We start from the raw sequence: 14896 nt of genomic DNA on the forward strand, positions 1-14896 counted from the left end.
GTCACTTGCTGTGTGTGTCATCTGCTGTGTGTGTCACCTGCTGTGTGTGTCACTTGCTGTGTGTGTCACCTGCTGTGTCACCTGCTGTGTGTGTCACCTGGTGTGTGTGTCACCTGCTGTGTGTGTCGCCTGCTGTGTGTGTCGCCTGCTGTGTGTGTCACCTGCTGTGTGTGTCACCTGCTGTGTGTGTCACCTGCTGTGTGTGTCACCTGCTGTGTGTGTCACCTGCTGTGTGTGTCACTTGCTGTGTGTGTCACCTGCTGTGTGTGTCACCTGCTGTAACTTATTGACACACCTGATTGACTTATAGCCAATCAGAAGCCAGGTTGAGGACTGGGCAATTGTTTTTTAAGTAACAATTGGTGCCTCTCACAGCTCCTCGGTGTATGTATATGTGTATAATGATGTATGATGTATAATTCATGTATATTAATGTATCTTATCTCTCCCTCTCCTATACATGCTGCAGAATACACCTGGGGTAAGTTCTCGACTTACGACCTGTTCAAGACTTACGACCTGTTCACTACCTACGACCTGTTCAAGACTTACGTCCTGTTCACTACCTACGACCTATTCAAGACTTACGACCTGTTCACTACCTACGACCTGTTCAAGACTTACGTCCTGTTCACTACCTACGACCTGTTCAAAACTTACGATCTGTTCACTACCTACGACCTGTTCAAGACTTACGACCTGTTCACTACCTACGACCTATTCAAGACTTACGATCTGTTCACTACCTACGACCTGTTCAAGACTTACGACCTGTTCACTACCTACGACCTGTTCAAGACTTACGATCTGTTCACTACCTACGACCTGTTCAAGACTTACGACCTGTTCACTACCTACGACCTGTTCAAGACTTACGACCTGTTCACTACCTACGACCTGTTCAAGACTTACGACCTGTTCACTACCTACGACCAATTCAAGTGTTGGGACAGTGTACCTATTGGTGTACAGCTCTCACAGTGTTTAGTAAACTGCTCATCCAACAAGTTATATTAACCTGAGTTTACCTGAGGACCAGCATTTCTAGTGGCCTCGACGGGGACAGGAGGCCAGCGGCGTGTCCAAGATCACGCCATTGTCTACCTTAGTGAACAAGGGCACGTGTTTAGGGCTCGTTGGGAGGTGTTTTACACGCCCTCAAACATGTGGTTTTGTGTAAATACACACACATACGCACGCACACACACACACATACACACACACACACACACACACCCATCAGATATAGAGGTGACAGACTATCAGATATGGAGGTGACAGCAGAGGAGGTAATGAAACAGTTGACAACACTGGATGCAACTAAAGCGGTTGGACCAGACAAAGTATCACCGTGGATACTAAAAGAAGCAGCGCAGGCCCTCAGCGTGCCTCTGGCAATGATCTTTAATGAGTCACTTATGTCGGAAGAATTGCCCAGTTGCTGGAAGAAGGCAAATGTCGTGCCGATCTTCAAGAAAGGTGATAGGGAGGAGGCACTTAACTATAGACCTGTATCACTGACAAGCATCCCTTGTAAAATACTGGAAAGAATAATTAGGCTAAGACTGGTTGCACACCTGGAGAACATTAGGTTTGTGAACAAACATCAACATGGGTTCTGGACAGGGAAATCGTGCCTAACAAACCTTCTGGAATTCTATGATAAAATAACGAGGATAAGACAGGACAGAGATGGTTGGGCAGACTGCATATTTCTGGACTGCCAAAAAGCCTTTGATACAGTACCGCACATGAGACTGCTGTTCAAGCTCGAGAGGCAGGCGGGGGTGGGGGGAAAGGTCCTAGCATGGATAAGGAACTACCTAACAGGAAGGAGCCAAAGAGTTACGGTAAGGGGCGAGAAGTCGGACTGGCGAACAGTAACAAGTGGAGTACCACAAGGATCGGTGCTGGGACCAATTCTATTTCTTGTATATGTTAACGACATGTTTACAGGCGTAGAGTCCTACATGTCGATGTTTGCGGATGACGCAAAGTTGATGAGAAGAGTTGTGACAGATGAGGATTGCAGGATCCTCCAAGAGGACCTGAACAGGTTGAAGAGATGGTCAGAGAAATGGCAACTGGAATTCAACACGAGCAAATGTAAAGTTATGGAAATGGGACTAGGAGATAGGAGACCAAAGGGACAGTACACAATGAAGGGGAACAGCCTACCTGTAACGACGCGTGAAAGAGACCTGGGGGTGGACGTAACACCTAATCTATCTCCTGAGGCACATATAAATAGGATAACGACAGCAGTGTACTCTACACTGGCAAAAGTTAGAACATCATTCACAAACCTAAGTAAGGAGGCATTTAGGGCGCTTTACACTGCCTACGTGAGGCCAGTCTTAGAGTATGCCGCCTCATCATGGAGTCCCCATCTGAAGAAGCATATAATGAAACTGGAAAAGGTTCAGAGGTTTGCAACGAGACTCGTCCCAGAGCTACGAGGGATGGGGTATGAGGAGCGCCTGAGGGAACTGTGCCTTACGACACTAGAAAGAAGAAGGGAGAGGAGGGACATGATAGGAACGTATAAAATACTCAGAGGGATTGACAGAGTGGACATAGACGAAATGTTCACACGGAATAGTAACAGAACGAGGGGACATGGATGGAAGCTTGAAACTCAGATGAGTCACAGAGATGTTAGGAAGTTTTCTTTTAGCGTGAGAGTAGTGGGAAAATGGAATGCACTTCAGGAACAGGTTGTGGAAGCAAATACTATTCATAATTTTAAAACTAAGTATGATAGGGAAATGGGACAGGAGTCATTGCTGTAAACAACCGATGCTCGAAAGGCGGGATCCAAGAGTCAATGCTCGATCCTGCAGACACAACTAGGTGAGTACAACTAGGTGAGTACACACACACACACACACGTCTCAGATGGGTATAACCGGTGGTGTCCGGGTCTAACCCTGTACCCATGCACGCGCGTGCAGTAAGGTATTGAAGGGGAACACACCCACCCGCCACAGCATGTGGGCGCAAGCGGCTCGACTCACAACAATAGTCACTGCATCACACAGAGTAACTTTTTCTTTGAAACCGGTTAACATTAATTGAATCACCGGTTAAAACTGCCACAGCTTGTCAATGGATCAAACAAAGACTGACATTTAAAACTGGGGGGAGACATGATCTTGATATTAAAGGTATTGATGATGTCCAACAGGAGGGAAGATGGCGTATGGTCGATACTACCAGATGGTCGCCTTCATCTGGCTGTGGTCGCTCTTCTGGGCCGTCTGTCCCCTCCTCGGCTGGGCCAGGTCAGTCTCTAGCTCTTGGACCCCGCCTTTCTAACCATTTGTTTTCCTTTGTCTTTTAACACACACACATATATATATCCCCCCAGGAAGCAGTCAATGACTCCCCAGGTAGATATTTACTGCTAGGTGAATAGAGGCGTCAGGGTGAAAGACATTCTGGTTATTTGTTTCCGCCTCTGCCGGGAATCGAATCCAGGTCCTTAGGACTACTACCTCCGAACGCTGTTCACGCAGCCGCGAGGCCCCTGTGTGTGTGTGTGTGTGTGTGTGTGTGTGTGTGTGTGTGTGTGTGTGTGTGTGTGTGTGTGTGTGTGTGTGTGTGTGTGTGTGCGTGTGTGTGCGTGCATGAGTGCGTGCGTGTGTGTGTGTGTGTGCGTGTGTGTGCGTGTGTGTGCGTGCATGAGTGCGTGCGTGCGTGTGTGTGCGTGCGTGCGTGCATTCGTGCGTGTGTGTGTTTGTGTGTGCGTGCGTGCGTGCGTGCGTGCGTGTGTGTGTGTGTGTGTATGTGTGTATGTGTGTATGCGTGAGCGCAATGGTTGTTCAAGCAACAAAGTCAGGTAAACACGGTAATTATAACAGATAAAGCAGAGATGCCCGGCTTGTATACCTGGACAAACTACCAGCGGCAGATGTGAACAAACACACACAATCACCGCGGTGTTTTATATGTATTTGTATATAAAAATATTGTAGTAGGGCAAGAGGTGACACGTTTACAAATATATAAACACATAAACGGTTTAAAAACTATATATATAAACCACATATTACACCAGCTAGTATAAAACACTAGGCCTCGTATAAGCCCAATAAGCCTGATATAGTTTTCTTAATTCTTATGTTATTAACTATTCAAAAACATCATTAGTGTTAATACGACTGGAAAATATCAACATATTTGTCTCTATTTATTCCTGGCCGGACCTCTTCCTTCCTGCTGGGCTGTCGGGCCTCCTGCCGTGCGCTCTCTCCGTACCTGGACGTACCTGGACGTTCCTGGACGTATCTGTACGTACCTGGACGTATCTGTACGTTCCTGGACGTGCCTGGACGTACCTGGACGTTCCTGGACGTACTCGGACGTACCTGTACGTACCTGAACGTACCTGTACGCACCCGGACGTACCCGGTGCACCAGCTACGGGTACGAGCCGTCAGGAACAACATGCACCATCAACTGGCAGGACAACGACGCGGGGTACAAGTGGTACATCATGACGCTGCTGGTGCTGGTGTATGTGGTGCCTCTCATCCTCATGTGCAGCTGCTACTACCAGGCGGCCCGCTTCCTCCGCCACGCCAGGGACAACGGCCACGCCATCTACGCCTACGAGTGGGCCAATGAAAACAATGTCACGAGGGTGAGCAGCTTTTGTAATCACGCGGGCCAATGTAAACAATGTCACTAGGGTGAGCATCTTTTGTAATCATGCGGGTTAATGTAAACAATGTCACTAGGGTGAGCATCTTTTGTAATCGTGTGGGCCAATGAAAACATTGTCACTAGGGTGAGCATCTTTTGTAATCATGTGGGCCAATGTAAACAATGTCACTAGGGTGAGCATCTTTTGTAATCATGCGGGCTAACGAAAACATTGTCACTAGGGTGAACATCTTTGTAATCATGCCTTTCTCCATCATCTTGCGAAGGTTGTACACCTTTCTTAAACATGGCGGCTTTGTTTACACTTTTTTAAATGTTTACGAGGTTGGAAAGATCACAATCCAAGGTTGTTATTGTTCTAAGCAACCTCGTAGTGAATGCTTAAATAATTGTAAACAAAGCCGACATGATTGTTGAATGATGTACAGGTTTTGGCTATGTAACGGGCGCACCACATGTGTCAATTTTTGTTACTCTTGTGGTCCACTTCTTGAACCACTTGTGCTATTAAAGACTAATTAAAGACTTTGTCCTCCAATTGCTATGGTACCTGTTATGTAGTCACTGAAACCTTCACAACTCTGAATAACCACACACAATAACGTGTGTGTGTGTGTGTATGTGTATTTACTATTTGTATTTACTATTTGTGCCTACAGAATCGAGCTGTTAGCTCTTGGACCCCGCCTTCCTAACCAATCTATTTTTCCTCTATTATGTACTCACCTAGCTGTGCTTGTGGGGGTTGAGCTCTGGCTCTTTGGTCCCGTCTCTCAACACTCAATCAACTGGTGTACAGGTTCCTAAGCTTACTGGGCTCAGGAACCCAGAGGCGTTCCTGAGGGAGTCGTACTAACAAGCACTGTGGTTGTCCCCTCACAGATGGGCGTGGTGCTGGTGGCCACGTTCCTGTGCTGCTGGTCCGGCTACGCTGTCGTGTGTGTGTGGACCGTCTTCCGTCACCCCTACACTGTACCGGTGTTCCTCACTCTCCTCCCGCCCCTCATGGCTAAGGTAGGTCTACACTCCCCTCCCCCTCATGGCTGGTATTGTCTGACATGTCGATAGATAGCCAAGTATTGCCTAACATGTCGATAGATAGTATTATGATGTTGTCTCTCGGTTATCCGTCCTTCCTTTCGGACAACCAACCCAAAATTCCATAGTGCTTAGTTTGACCAGGAGATCACCCTGGGTGCTTCTGGCACTTGGAGAGGGGCTCAACGTTTAGGGGATGCGGCTCCAATACTAGCCTCGTTATCACGTGCACACACCCACTCGAGCTGCCGTGACTCCCCACTCTCTCCTTATTTGGTATGACCTCCTCAGTCCCCTTTCTCTTATTGTTATTCTGTTCTACCCTGTCCACAGCTGTGGGTTTTTTTTTTGAGATATATACAAGAGTTGTTACATTCTTGTACAGCCACTAGTACGCGTAGCGTTTCGGGCAAGTCCTTAATCCTATGGTCCCTGGAATACGATCCCCTGCCGCGAAGAATCGTTTTTTCATCCAAGTACACATTTTACTGTTGCGTTAAACAGAGGCTACAGTTAAGGAATTGCGCCAAGTAAATCCTCCCCGGCCAGGATACGAACCCATGACATAGCGCTCGCGGAACGCCAGGCGAGTGTCTTACCACTACACCACGGAGACTGTAAAGAGAGACGGTTCTCTCTCTCTCTCTCTCTCTTTTCTACTTTCTGGGAAGCCTCACTGGGACAAAGGCAAACACCAGCAAATTTGAATACATTTACTGGACAAGGCACATGCACAATACATATACACGTATAATAATATGACTCCAACGCTATATACTATTGTAGTCAGGTTGCACTCCAATACCATCAGGACTCTATCATCTGCTTATCAAGTGGTAGCCTAACTCCTGACACATCACTTATACCACCAACCTCACCAAGTAGGTCAAGTCTCATAAGACAATATTGCACTTATCAACAAGAGAATATTCTTTCTTTTACCCACCTTTCACTGCGTCTTGCACGCTAATGACAACCAAACACTCTACCAACTCCCTACAAGTAATCAATAAGTACTTCCTTTCCACATCTGGAAGTTCACTACCCTGACATAGAACTGACAGGTTTTCATAGAACTTTTCTACCAGGGTCCTCCACAGCTCTCCTGGCTGCTACACCATGAAGTCTTCCTTGAGCAACAATGGTGCTTCACCACTGGTATCACAGAAGCATGTGAAACTTCACTCCACTGCTCCTCTTCTCACAGCTTGAGGTCCTGCTCCTCACTGTATGGCTGCTCTTCCACAGAGCTCAGTACCTTCCACAACCGTGGAGTCTCATCAACTTCTCCCTCTTCCCCAGGCAAACCTGCAACCCATCCATATGCCAATAAAAATATTCCTCTATAAACACATAACTGAAATGAATCACACACAATAAATGTTTCACTTGACATCCCTCTGCTTCCTACATGCTGTGAGGTGACTCCCCCACGTTTGGGCTGGTCCATTTTCTGCCCTTCCTGGGAGCCCTCCGCTTCCCAGGCGGCCCTCTCACTCAGTCGCCCACCAGCGGTCGGAGTGGGTGGATGTCGCTCCGCCCTCCAGGACGTTCCTCCATCTTTACTCTCTTATTTTGGCCTTCTGCCTCATCAAAACATGCCTAACATATCAATAAACATTCGCTACGGTCGCTGGGCACACGACCAACTGCAGGCAATCACTATAAACTGGTTAAAATTGTGCTTACCACAGAGTTAGTTGTACAAGGGCGCGCCCTGCCCCAGCGTCAGACGTTGGCGCACTTCTCAGCCTACAAAAGTGCCATTTAAACTTCTCTACAGGGCTTTTATCCTTCCTGACTTGAGCACGAAGTCGTCTCCAGGCTTCACACAAGAACGCCTGACTAATTCTCCTCTTGGCGGAGCACGTAACATGAGATTCTTCCTCTGTTACCAGGAGCTCACAGACAGTACATCTTGCTCCCACAACATCAGCTACTCGAGTGAGATCAAGACCCCTGCCTTGAGCCTCCTACCTTCCTCACAAACTCTCAACATCTCATATCAAGTCCTTCATTTCTATTCCTAATCACTGCCCATACTTTTAAACTATTTATCAAATCTAACCAATTATTTTACGTATGTATGTCCATGACTATATTTCTTTGACTTCTTATTTAGGTCAGGTCTTGCAGAATAACTCTCAAGGTAGACTCGTTTTTCAGCTACCTGGGATCATAGCAATAGCAAAGTATTACCTGACGGGTAGGCGGTTCCATAGGTTTTTACAATCCTATGGAACCTGTATTTATGAATCCTCACCCTAAAATCTACATCTACCCTCCCACAGGCGGGCCCCGTCCTCAACCCCATAATCTACTTCTACTCGCACCCGCGCCTGAGGAAAGGGATGGTGGCCATCCTGACCTGCTGCTGCCGCGAGCCTCCAGTAGAGCTGCTGGAGATGCCGGAGACCAAGAGCATAGTGGAGGACAAGTGACACTATGGCCGCCTCTCACGCGCCTGCTGGGAGATGGGTGAACTGACGGCCGCGGCTGCCACAGGCCGTCTGCACCTCCGCCATGACTCTATGGGGATACCCGAGAGAAACTTGTACCTCCAGGATAGAGACCTCTACCTGTAGGATAGGGACCTCTACCTGTAGGATAGGACCTCTACCTGTAGGATAGGGACCTCTACCTGTAGGATAAGGACTTAGCTCTTCGTGTAGGATACAAATCTTGCTGTTCCAGTAGAATAGGGACCTGTATCTGTAGTGTTGCAACCCGTTCTCGCACTTGCTTATAGTCAGTATCTTGCTTATGAATAAGTGCATATGAGACATACTAATTTATTGTGAATATTTGAGTTTACCTTGAAAAGCTGGATAGAAAACCACAACCTAACCTAACCTTCTTAGCATGTTAAGATATTACAATTAGTACTTAACCTATACCTATATTGATATTACAGTTTTATAAAAATAATAAAACAAAACTAAAATATTTAAATAAATTGTAAAGTAACTCAGGATATTGTCAAATTTTGTATAAAATCTCTATTGTTTAATAAAACTGAGAGGAAAAGTTAGTGCCTTGAAAAAAATATGGCTTGGAATGTCACATATGTACTTATTTATAAACGAAATAATGACTATAAGCAATAAGTCTTATATGTGCTGTCTTGTGCGAGAGCAGGTTGCATATTAAGACCTAGCTGTATCTGTAGGATAGAGAGCTTGAGGTACCTGTAGAATAATGACCCGTACCTATAGGATACTGACCTGTACCTGTAGGATAATGACCTGTACGAGGTCAGGTGCAACCACAAACATCACGGCAGATAGCTACAGGTGATGCAAAATATAAACACATTTTTATATAGCTTAAATATAAGGAAATCAAAGTCAAATCCTTTATAAAAACGAAAGATATAGAATTTGGGCAGAGACGGTAGATGGCGTGAGAGTCGCCAGCAGACATTTGGCACTCAGAGACTGACCGTCTTGTGTCATGGGCACCAACTTCTGGTTGTCCACCAAGTTTGGCCATGCACGGAACTTTTACAACATTTATATTCCCCGCAGATATATATATATATCATGGTATTGTTATTCCCCTGTGTTGATGTTATAATATATTAGTTCATATATAGCCGCACCCTAGACTCTTATGTATTTAATGATGTTATTAGTATTAGGAATTTGTTAAGTTAGAGTCATGTTAAGAACAGGATGAAGTTATGTACCGAAGCTGTGTTTTCAAAATACAGAATGTATCATTTTCCTCCATTGCCTGTATTCAAGCCGCTGTATTAACTGTATTATCCCCATTCAGAATACAGCATCACCTCTTAACGTCTTGAGTAGCGAGACTTAACATTGTATTATGTTCTGATGTACTGTAGTTACGTTGTAGTTAAGCTGTAGTTACAGTGAGCTGCTGTATCAAGTTCTGTAGTTTGTTGTGTTATGCTATAGCTTGTTGGTGAGTAAGGTCATTGTTGGTGAGTAAGGTCATTGTTGGTGAGTAAGGTCATTGTTGGTGAGTAAGGTCATTGTTGGTGAGTAAGGTCATTGTTGGTGAGTAAGGTCATTGTTGGTGAGTAAGGTCATTGTTGGTGAGTAAGGTCATTGTTGGTGAGTAAGGTCATTGTTGGTGAGTAAGGTCATTGTTGATGAGTAAGGTCATTGTTGGTGAGTAAGGTCATTGTTGGTGAGTAAGGTCATTGTTGGTGAGTAAGGACATTGTTGGTGAGTAAGGTCATTGTTGGTGAGTAAGGTCATTGTTGGTGAGTAAGGTCATTGTTGGTGAGTAAGGTCATTGTTGGTGAGTAAGGACATTGTTGGTGAGTAAGGTCATTGTTGGTGAGTAAGGTCATTGTTGATGAGTAAGGTCATTGTTGGTGAGTAAGGTCATTGTTGATGAGTAAGGTCATCGTTGATGAGTAAGGACATTGATGGTGAGTAAGGTCATTGTTGGTGAGTAAGGTCATTGTTGATGAGTAAGGACATTGTTGGTGAGTAAGGTCATTGTTGATGAGTAAGGACATTGTTGGTGAGTAAGGTCATTGTTGATGAGTAAGGTCATTGTTGGTGACTAAGGTCTTTGTTGATGAGTAAGGTCATTGTTGATGAGTAAGGTCATTGTTGGTGAGTAAGGTCATCGTTGATGAGTAAGGACATTGTTGGTGAGTAAGGTCATTGTTGGTGAGTAAGGTCATTGTTGATGAGTAAGGTCATTGTTGATGAGTAAGGACATTGTTGGTGAGTAAGGTCATTGTTGGTGAGTAAGGTCATCGTTGATGAGTAAGGACATTGATGGTGAGTAAGGTCATTGTTGGTGAGTAAGGTCATTGTTGATGAGTAAGGTCATTGTTGGTGAGTAAGGTCATTGTTGGTGAGTAAGGACATTGTTGGTGAGTAAGGTCATTGTTGATGAGTAAGGTCATTGTTGGTGAGTAAGGACATTGTTGGTGAGTAAGGTCATTGTTGATGAGTAAGGACATTGTTGTGAGTAAGGTCATTGTTGATGAGTAAGGTCATTGTTGGTGAGTAAGGTCATTGTTGGTGAGTAAGGTCATTGTTGGTGAGTAAGGACATTGTTGGTGAGTAAGGTCATTGTTGATGAGTAAGGTCATTGTTGGTGAGTAAGGTCATTGTTGGTGAGTAAGGACATTGTTGGTGAGTAAGGTCATTGTTGGTGAGTAAGGACATTGTTGTGAGTAAGGTCATTGTTGGTGAGTAAGGACATTGTTGATGAGTAAGGACATTGTTGGTGAGTAAGGTCATTGTTGATGAGTAAGGTCATTGTTGATGAGTAAGGACATTGTTGGTGAGTAAGGTCATTGTTGGTGAGTAAGGTCATTGTTGATGAGTAAGGTCATTGTTGGTGAGTAAGGACATTGTTGGTGAGTAAGGTCATTGTTGGTGAGTAAGGTCATTGTTGATGAGTAAGGTCATTGTTGGTGAGTAAGGTCATTGTTGGTGAGTAATGTCATTGTTGGTGAGTAAGGACATTGTTGGTGAGTAAGGTCATTGTTGATGAGTAAGGTCATTGTTGGTGAGTAAGGTCATTGTTGGTGAGTAAGGTCATTGTTGATGAGTAAGGTCATTGTTGATGAGTAAGGTAATTGTTGATGAGTAAGGATATTATTGATGAGTAAGGACATTGTTGATGAGTAAGGATATTATTGATGAGTAAGGACATTGTTGATGAGTAAGGACATTGTTGATGAGTAAGGACATTGTTGATGAGTAAGGACATTAATGATGAGTAAGGACATTGTTGATGAGTAAGGATATTATTGATGAGTAAGGACATTGTTGATGAGTAAGGATATTATTGATGAGTAAGGATATTATTGATGAGTAAGGACATTGATGATGAGTAAGGACATTGTTGATGAGTAAGGACATAATTGATGAGTAAGGACATTGATGATAAGTAAGGATATTATTGATGAGTAAGGACATTGTTGATGAGTAAGGACATTGTTGATGAGTAAGGACATAATTGATGAGTAAGGACATTGTTGATGAGTAAGGATATTATTGATGAGTAAGGACATTGTTGATGAGTAAGGATATTATTGATGAGTAAGGATATTATTGATGAGTAAGGACATTGTTGATGAGTAAGGATATTATTGATGAGTAAGGATATTATTGATGAGTAAGGACATTGATGATGAGTAAGGACATTGATGATGAGTAAGGACATTGTTGATGAGTAAGGACATAATTGATGAGTAAGGACATTGTTGATGAGTAAGGACATAATTGATGAGTAAGGACATTGTTGATGAGTAAGGACATTGTTGATGAGTAAGGACATTGATGATGAGTAAGGACATTGTTGATGAGTAAGGATATTATTGATGAGTAAGGACATTGTTGATGAGTAAGGATATTATTGATGAGTAAGGATATTATTGATGAGTAAGGACATTGATGATGAGTAAGGACATTGTTGATGAGTAAGGACATAATTGATGAGTAAGGATATTATTGATGAGTAAGGACATTGTTGATGAGTAAGGATATTATTGATGAGTAAGGATATTATTGATGAGTAAGGACATTGATGATGAGTAAGGACATTATTGACGAGTAAGGACATTGTTGATGAGTAAGAATATTATTGATGAGTAAGGACATAGTTGATGAGTAAGGACATTGTTGATGAGTAAGAATATTATTGATGAGTAAGGACATAGTTGATGAGTAAGGACATTGATGATAAGTAAGGATATTATTGATGAGTAAGGACATTCACGGCTGTACTCACTCATTACTCACCAGCCGTCTAGAATATATATAAGTATACCCCGTAGAACTATAGCTATACGACATATAGTCTTGGAATACACAGGGTTTTATATATATACATTCACGCACCGCTCGTATATATTTATCTAGCATTGTTGCACATATATAAACATGATTATTGTACTAATTATATGTTTAACCCTTCTGTTATTTTATGTAATGAATTATGTGAGGGGGGGGGGGGGTAGGTCAGTTAAGCCAGGGCTGAAACTGGTCAAGCATTTACGTGTCCATTTACGAAACATTTACATCTTTTCTCAATCGTGGGGGGGCTTTGTTTACATTTATTAAGCGACTTACGAGCTTAAAATTATCCCAATATAAGGTTGTAAACAACCTCGTATAGTGCTTCGGGGCTCATAACCTGTTTAATATATGTAAACAAAGCCGCCATGATAGAGGAAAGATGTACATGTTTCGTAAGGAGTGGTGTAAATGCTCGTTGAATCATGGTCCCTGAAGATGTTGTGTGAGACTTATTCGTATATATAAAAAGTCAAATATATATCTTTATATCCTCTTGTTCTGTGTTTTATTTCTGTGTTTAACCCTTGACGGATTATTGAGATTACCGCCTGGCCTGTGGGTGTTCGTCCATCCGGCGGCCGACCCCATAGTACATTATTTTTAACATAATGTGTATTCAAAATTGATATTTTCCCATATATATATAATTCAGGATTATATATTAGAATATGATGTATAGTTAGGCCTAAATCAGGTTGTTAGGTGTTTACACATAATTGCCAACTGAATCTATTTGTAATACGTGGGTGAAGCATTTCCAAAGCTGGGATTCGAACGGGGAATATGAATGATAGAGAACTATTGAAACGTTGGCAGTTGTGCAGCCCGTCCTCGTCAACAAAGACCATTCAATCCACCAGCCAACCCCCCAGCTGTTTACGAATGCAAAACAGTTCACACACGACTCACAACTGATGACGTCCGAACACTTCCGGAACAAGTGCTTCACTGACGACTGGTGTTCGAACCACAACGCTGTAAATGCTTCACCCACGTACTACAAATAATCGCCAACAGAACCTAAACACCTAACCTAACCTATGCCTATATATGCACAATATACTAATATATTATTATATTAATTTATATTTGAGAAAATACCCGTTTTGAATGAACAGCAAGTACAAGTTTATGAATGCGTCGGTGGGGTCGAACCCACAACACAGCACAACGTGAAGCAAAGGGGGTGATATTACATATTCATAACCTGCTTGTACTTGGAGCGAGATGAGTGACTCCCCCAACACCCCCACACCCCCACCAACACCCCCCCCCCAACACCCCCACCAACACCCCACACCCCTCCCTTCACCCCTACATACACGCCTGTAACCTAACCTTCCTATTAGTGAACATTAAAAAGAGTTCAACGAAAAGAGGAGTTATGTCACTGACAATCTACATATTATTACATATATGAACACGAGAAGGAAGAGGACAGATGGACAGTGAGACAGATGGACAGTAGAACAAGAGACAGATGGACAGTAGAACAAGAGACAGATGGACAGTAGAACAAGAGACAGATGGACAGTAGAACAAGAGACAGATGGACAGTAGAACAAGAGACAGATGGACAGTAGAACAAGAGACAGACAGATGGACAGTAGAACAAGAGACAGACAGATGGACAGTAGAACAAGAGACAGACAGATGGACAGTAGAACAAGAGACAGACAGATGGACAGTAGAACAAGAGACAGACAGATGGACAGTAGAACAAGAGACAGACAGATGGACAGGAGAACAAGAGACAGACAGATGGACAGTAGAACAAGAGACAGACAGATGGACAGGAGAACAAGAGACAGACAGATGGACAGTAGAACAAGAGACAGACAGATGGACAGTAGAACAAGAGACAGACAGATGGACAGTAGAACAAGAGACAGACAGATGGACAGTAGAACAAGAGACAGACAGATGGACAGGAGAACAAGAGACAGACAGATGGACAGTAGAACAAGAGACAGACAGATGGACAGGAGAACAAGAGACAGACAGATGGACAGGAGAACAAGAGACAGACAGATGGACAGTAGAACAAGAGACAGACAGATGGACGGGGTTTACCTTAAACTCACCTCCTAAATGGTCATAAGTGAGTCAACACGTGAAAATAAATGCCATTAAGAATAACAAAAAATACACAGCTTGATGACAGACGTCTGTTTAACTCTCTATAACTCATCTACGAGTCTCTACAACTCATCTACGAGTCTCTACAACTCATCTATGAGTCTCTACAACTCATCTATGAGTCTCTACAACTCATCTACGAGTCTCTATAACTCATCTACGAGTCTCTACAACTCATCTATGAGTCTCTACAACTCATCTACGAGTCTCTATAACTCATCTACGAGTCTCTACAACTCATCTATGAGTCTCTA

General features: G+C 43.5%; 2 protein-coding genes across 2 annotated transcripts in view; both read left to right on the forward strand.

Annotated features, from left to right (window-relative positions):
- LOC123758446 (visual pigment-like receptor peropsin) overlaps positions 1–12998 on the forward strand; it is a 64377-nt gene extending 51379 nt beyond the window's left edge. Inside the window, exons 7-10 of the mRNA XM_045742876.2 lie at positions 3188–3284; positions 4423–4645; positions 5551–5682; positions 7998–12998. Coding sequence (XP_045598832.2) covers positions 3188–3284; positions 4423–4645; positions 5551–5682; positions 7998–8147 — 602 coding nt within the window. The 3' untranslated portion in view covers positions 8148–12998. The remainder of the gene's footprint in view (positions 1–3187; positions 3285–4422; positions 4646–5550; positions 5683–7997) is intronic.
- A 1054-nt stretch (positions 12999–14052) lies between these two features.
- Positions 14053–14604, forward strand: LOC138363687 (uncharacterized). Its single transcript, XM_069323070.1, has one exon. It carries the CDS (start codon positions 14053–14055, stop codon positions 14602–14604), a length of 552 nt encoding a protein of 183 aa, XP_069179171.1.
- Positions 14605–14896: the final 292 nt, after the last annotated feature.

The sequence above is a fragment of the Procambarus clarkii genome, chromosome 11, assembly GCF_040958095.1.
Source record: "Procambarus clarkii isolate CNS0578487 chromosome 11, FALCON_Pclarkii_2.0, whole genome shotgun sequence".
Classification (NCBI taxonomy): Eukaryota; Metazoa; Arthropoda; class Malacostraca; order Decapoda; family Cambaridae; genus Procambarus; species Procambarus clarkii.

Excerpts from the sequence above, each read along its gene's own strand:
- LOC138363687 (XM_069323070.1), top strand. The coding sequence starts at position 14,053 with ATGGACAGTAGAACAAGAGACAGATGGACAGTAGAACAAGAGACAGAC.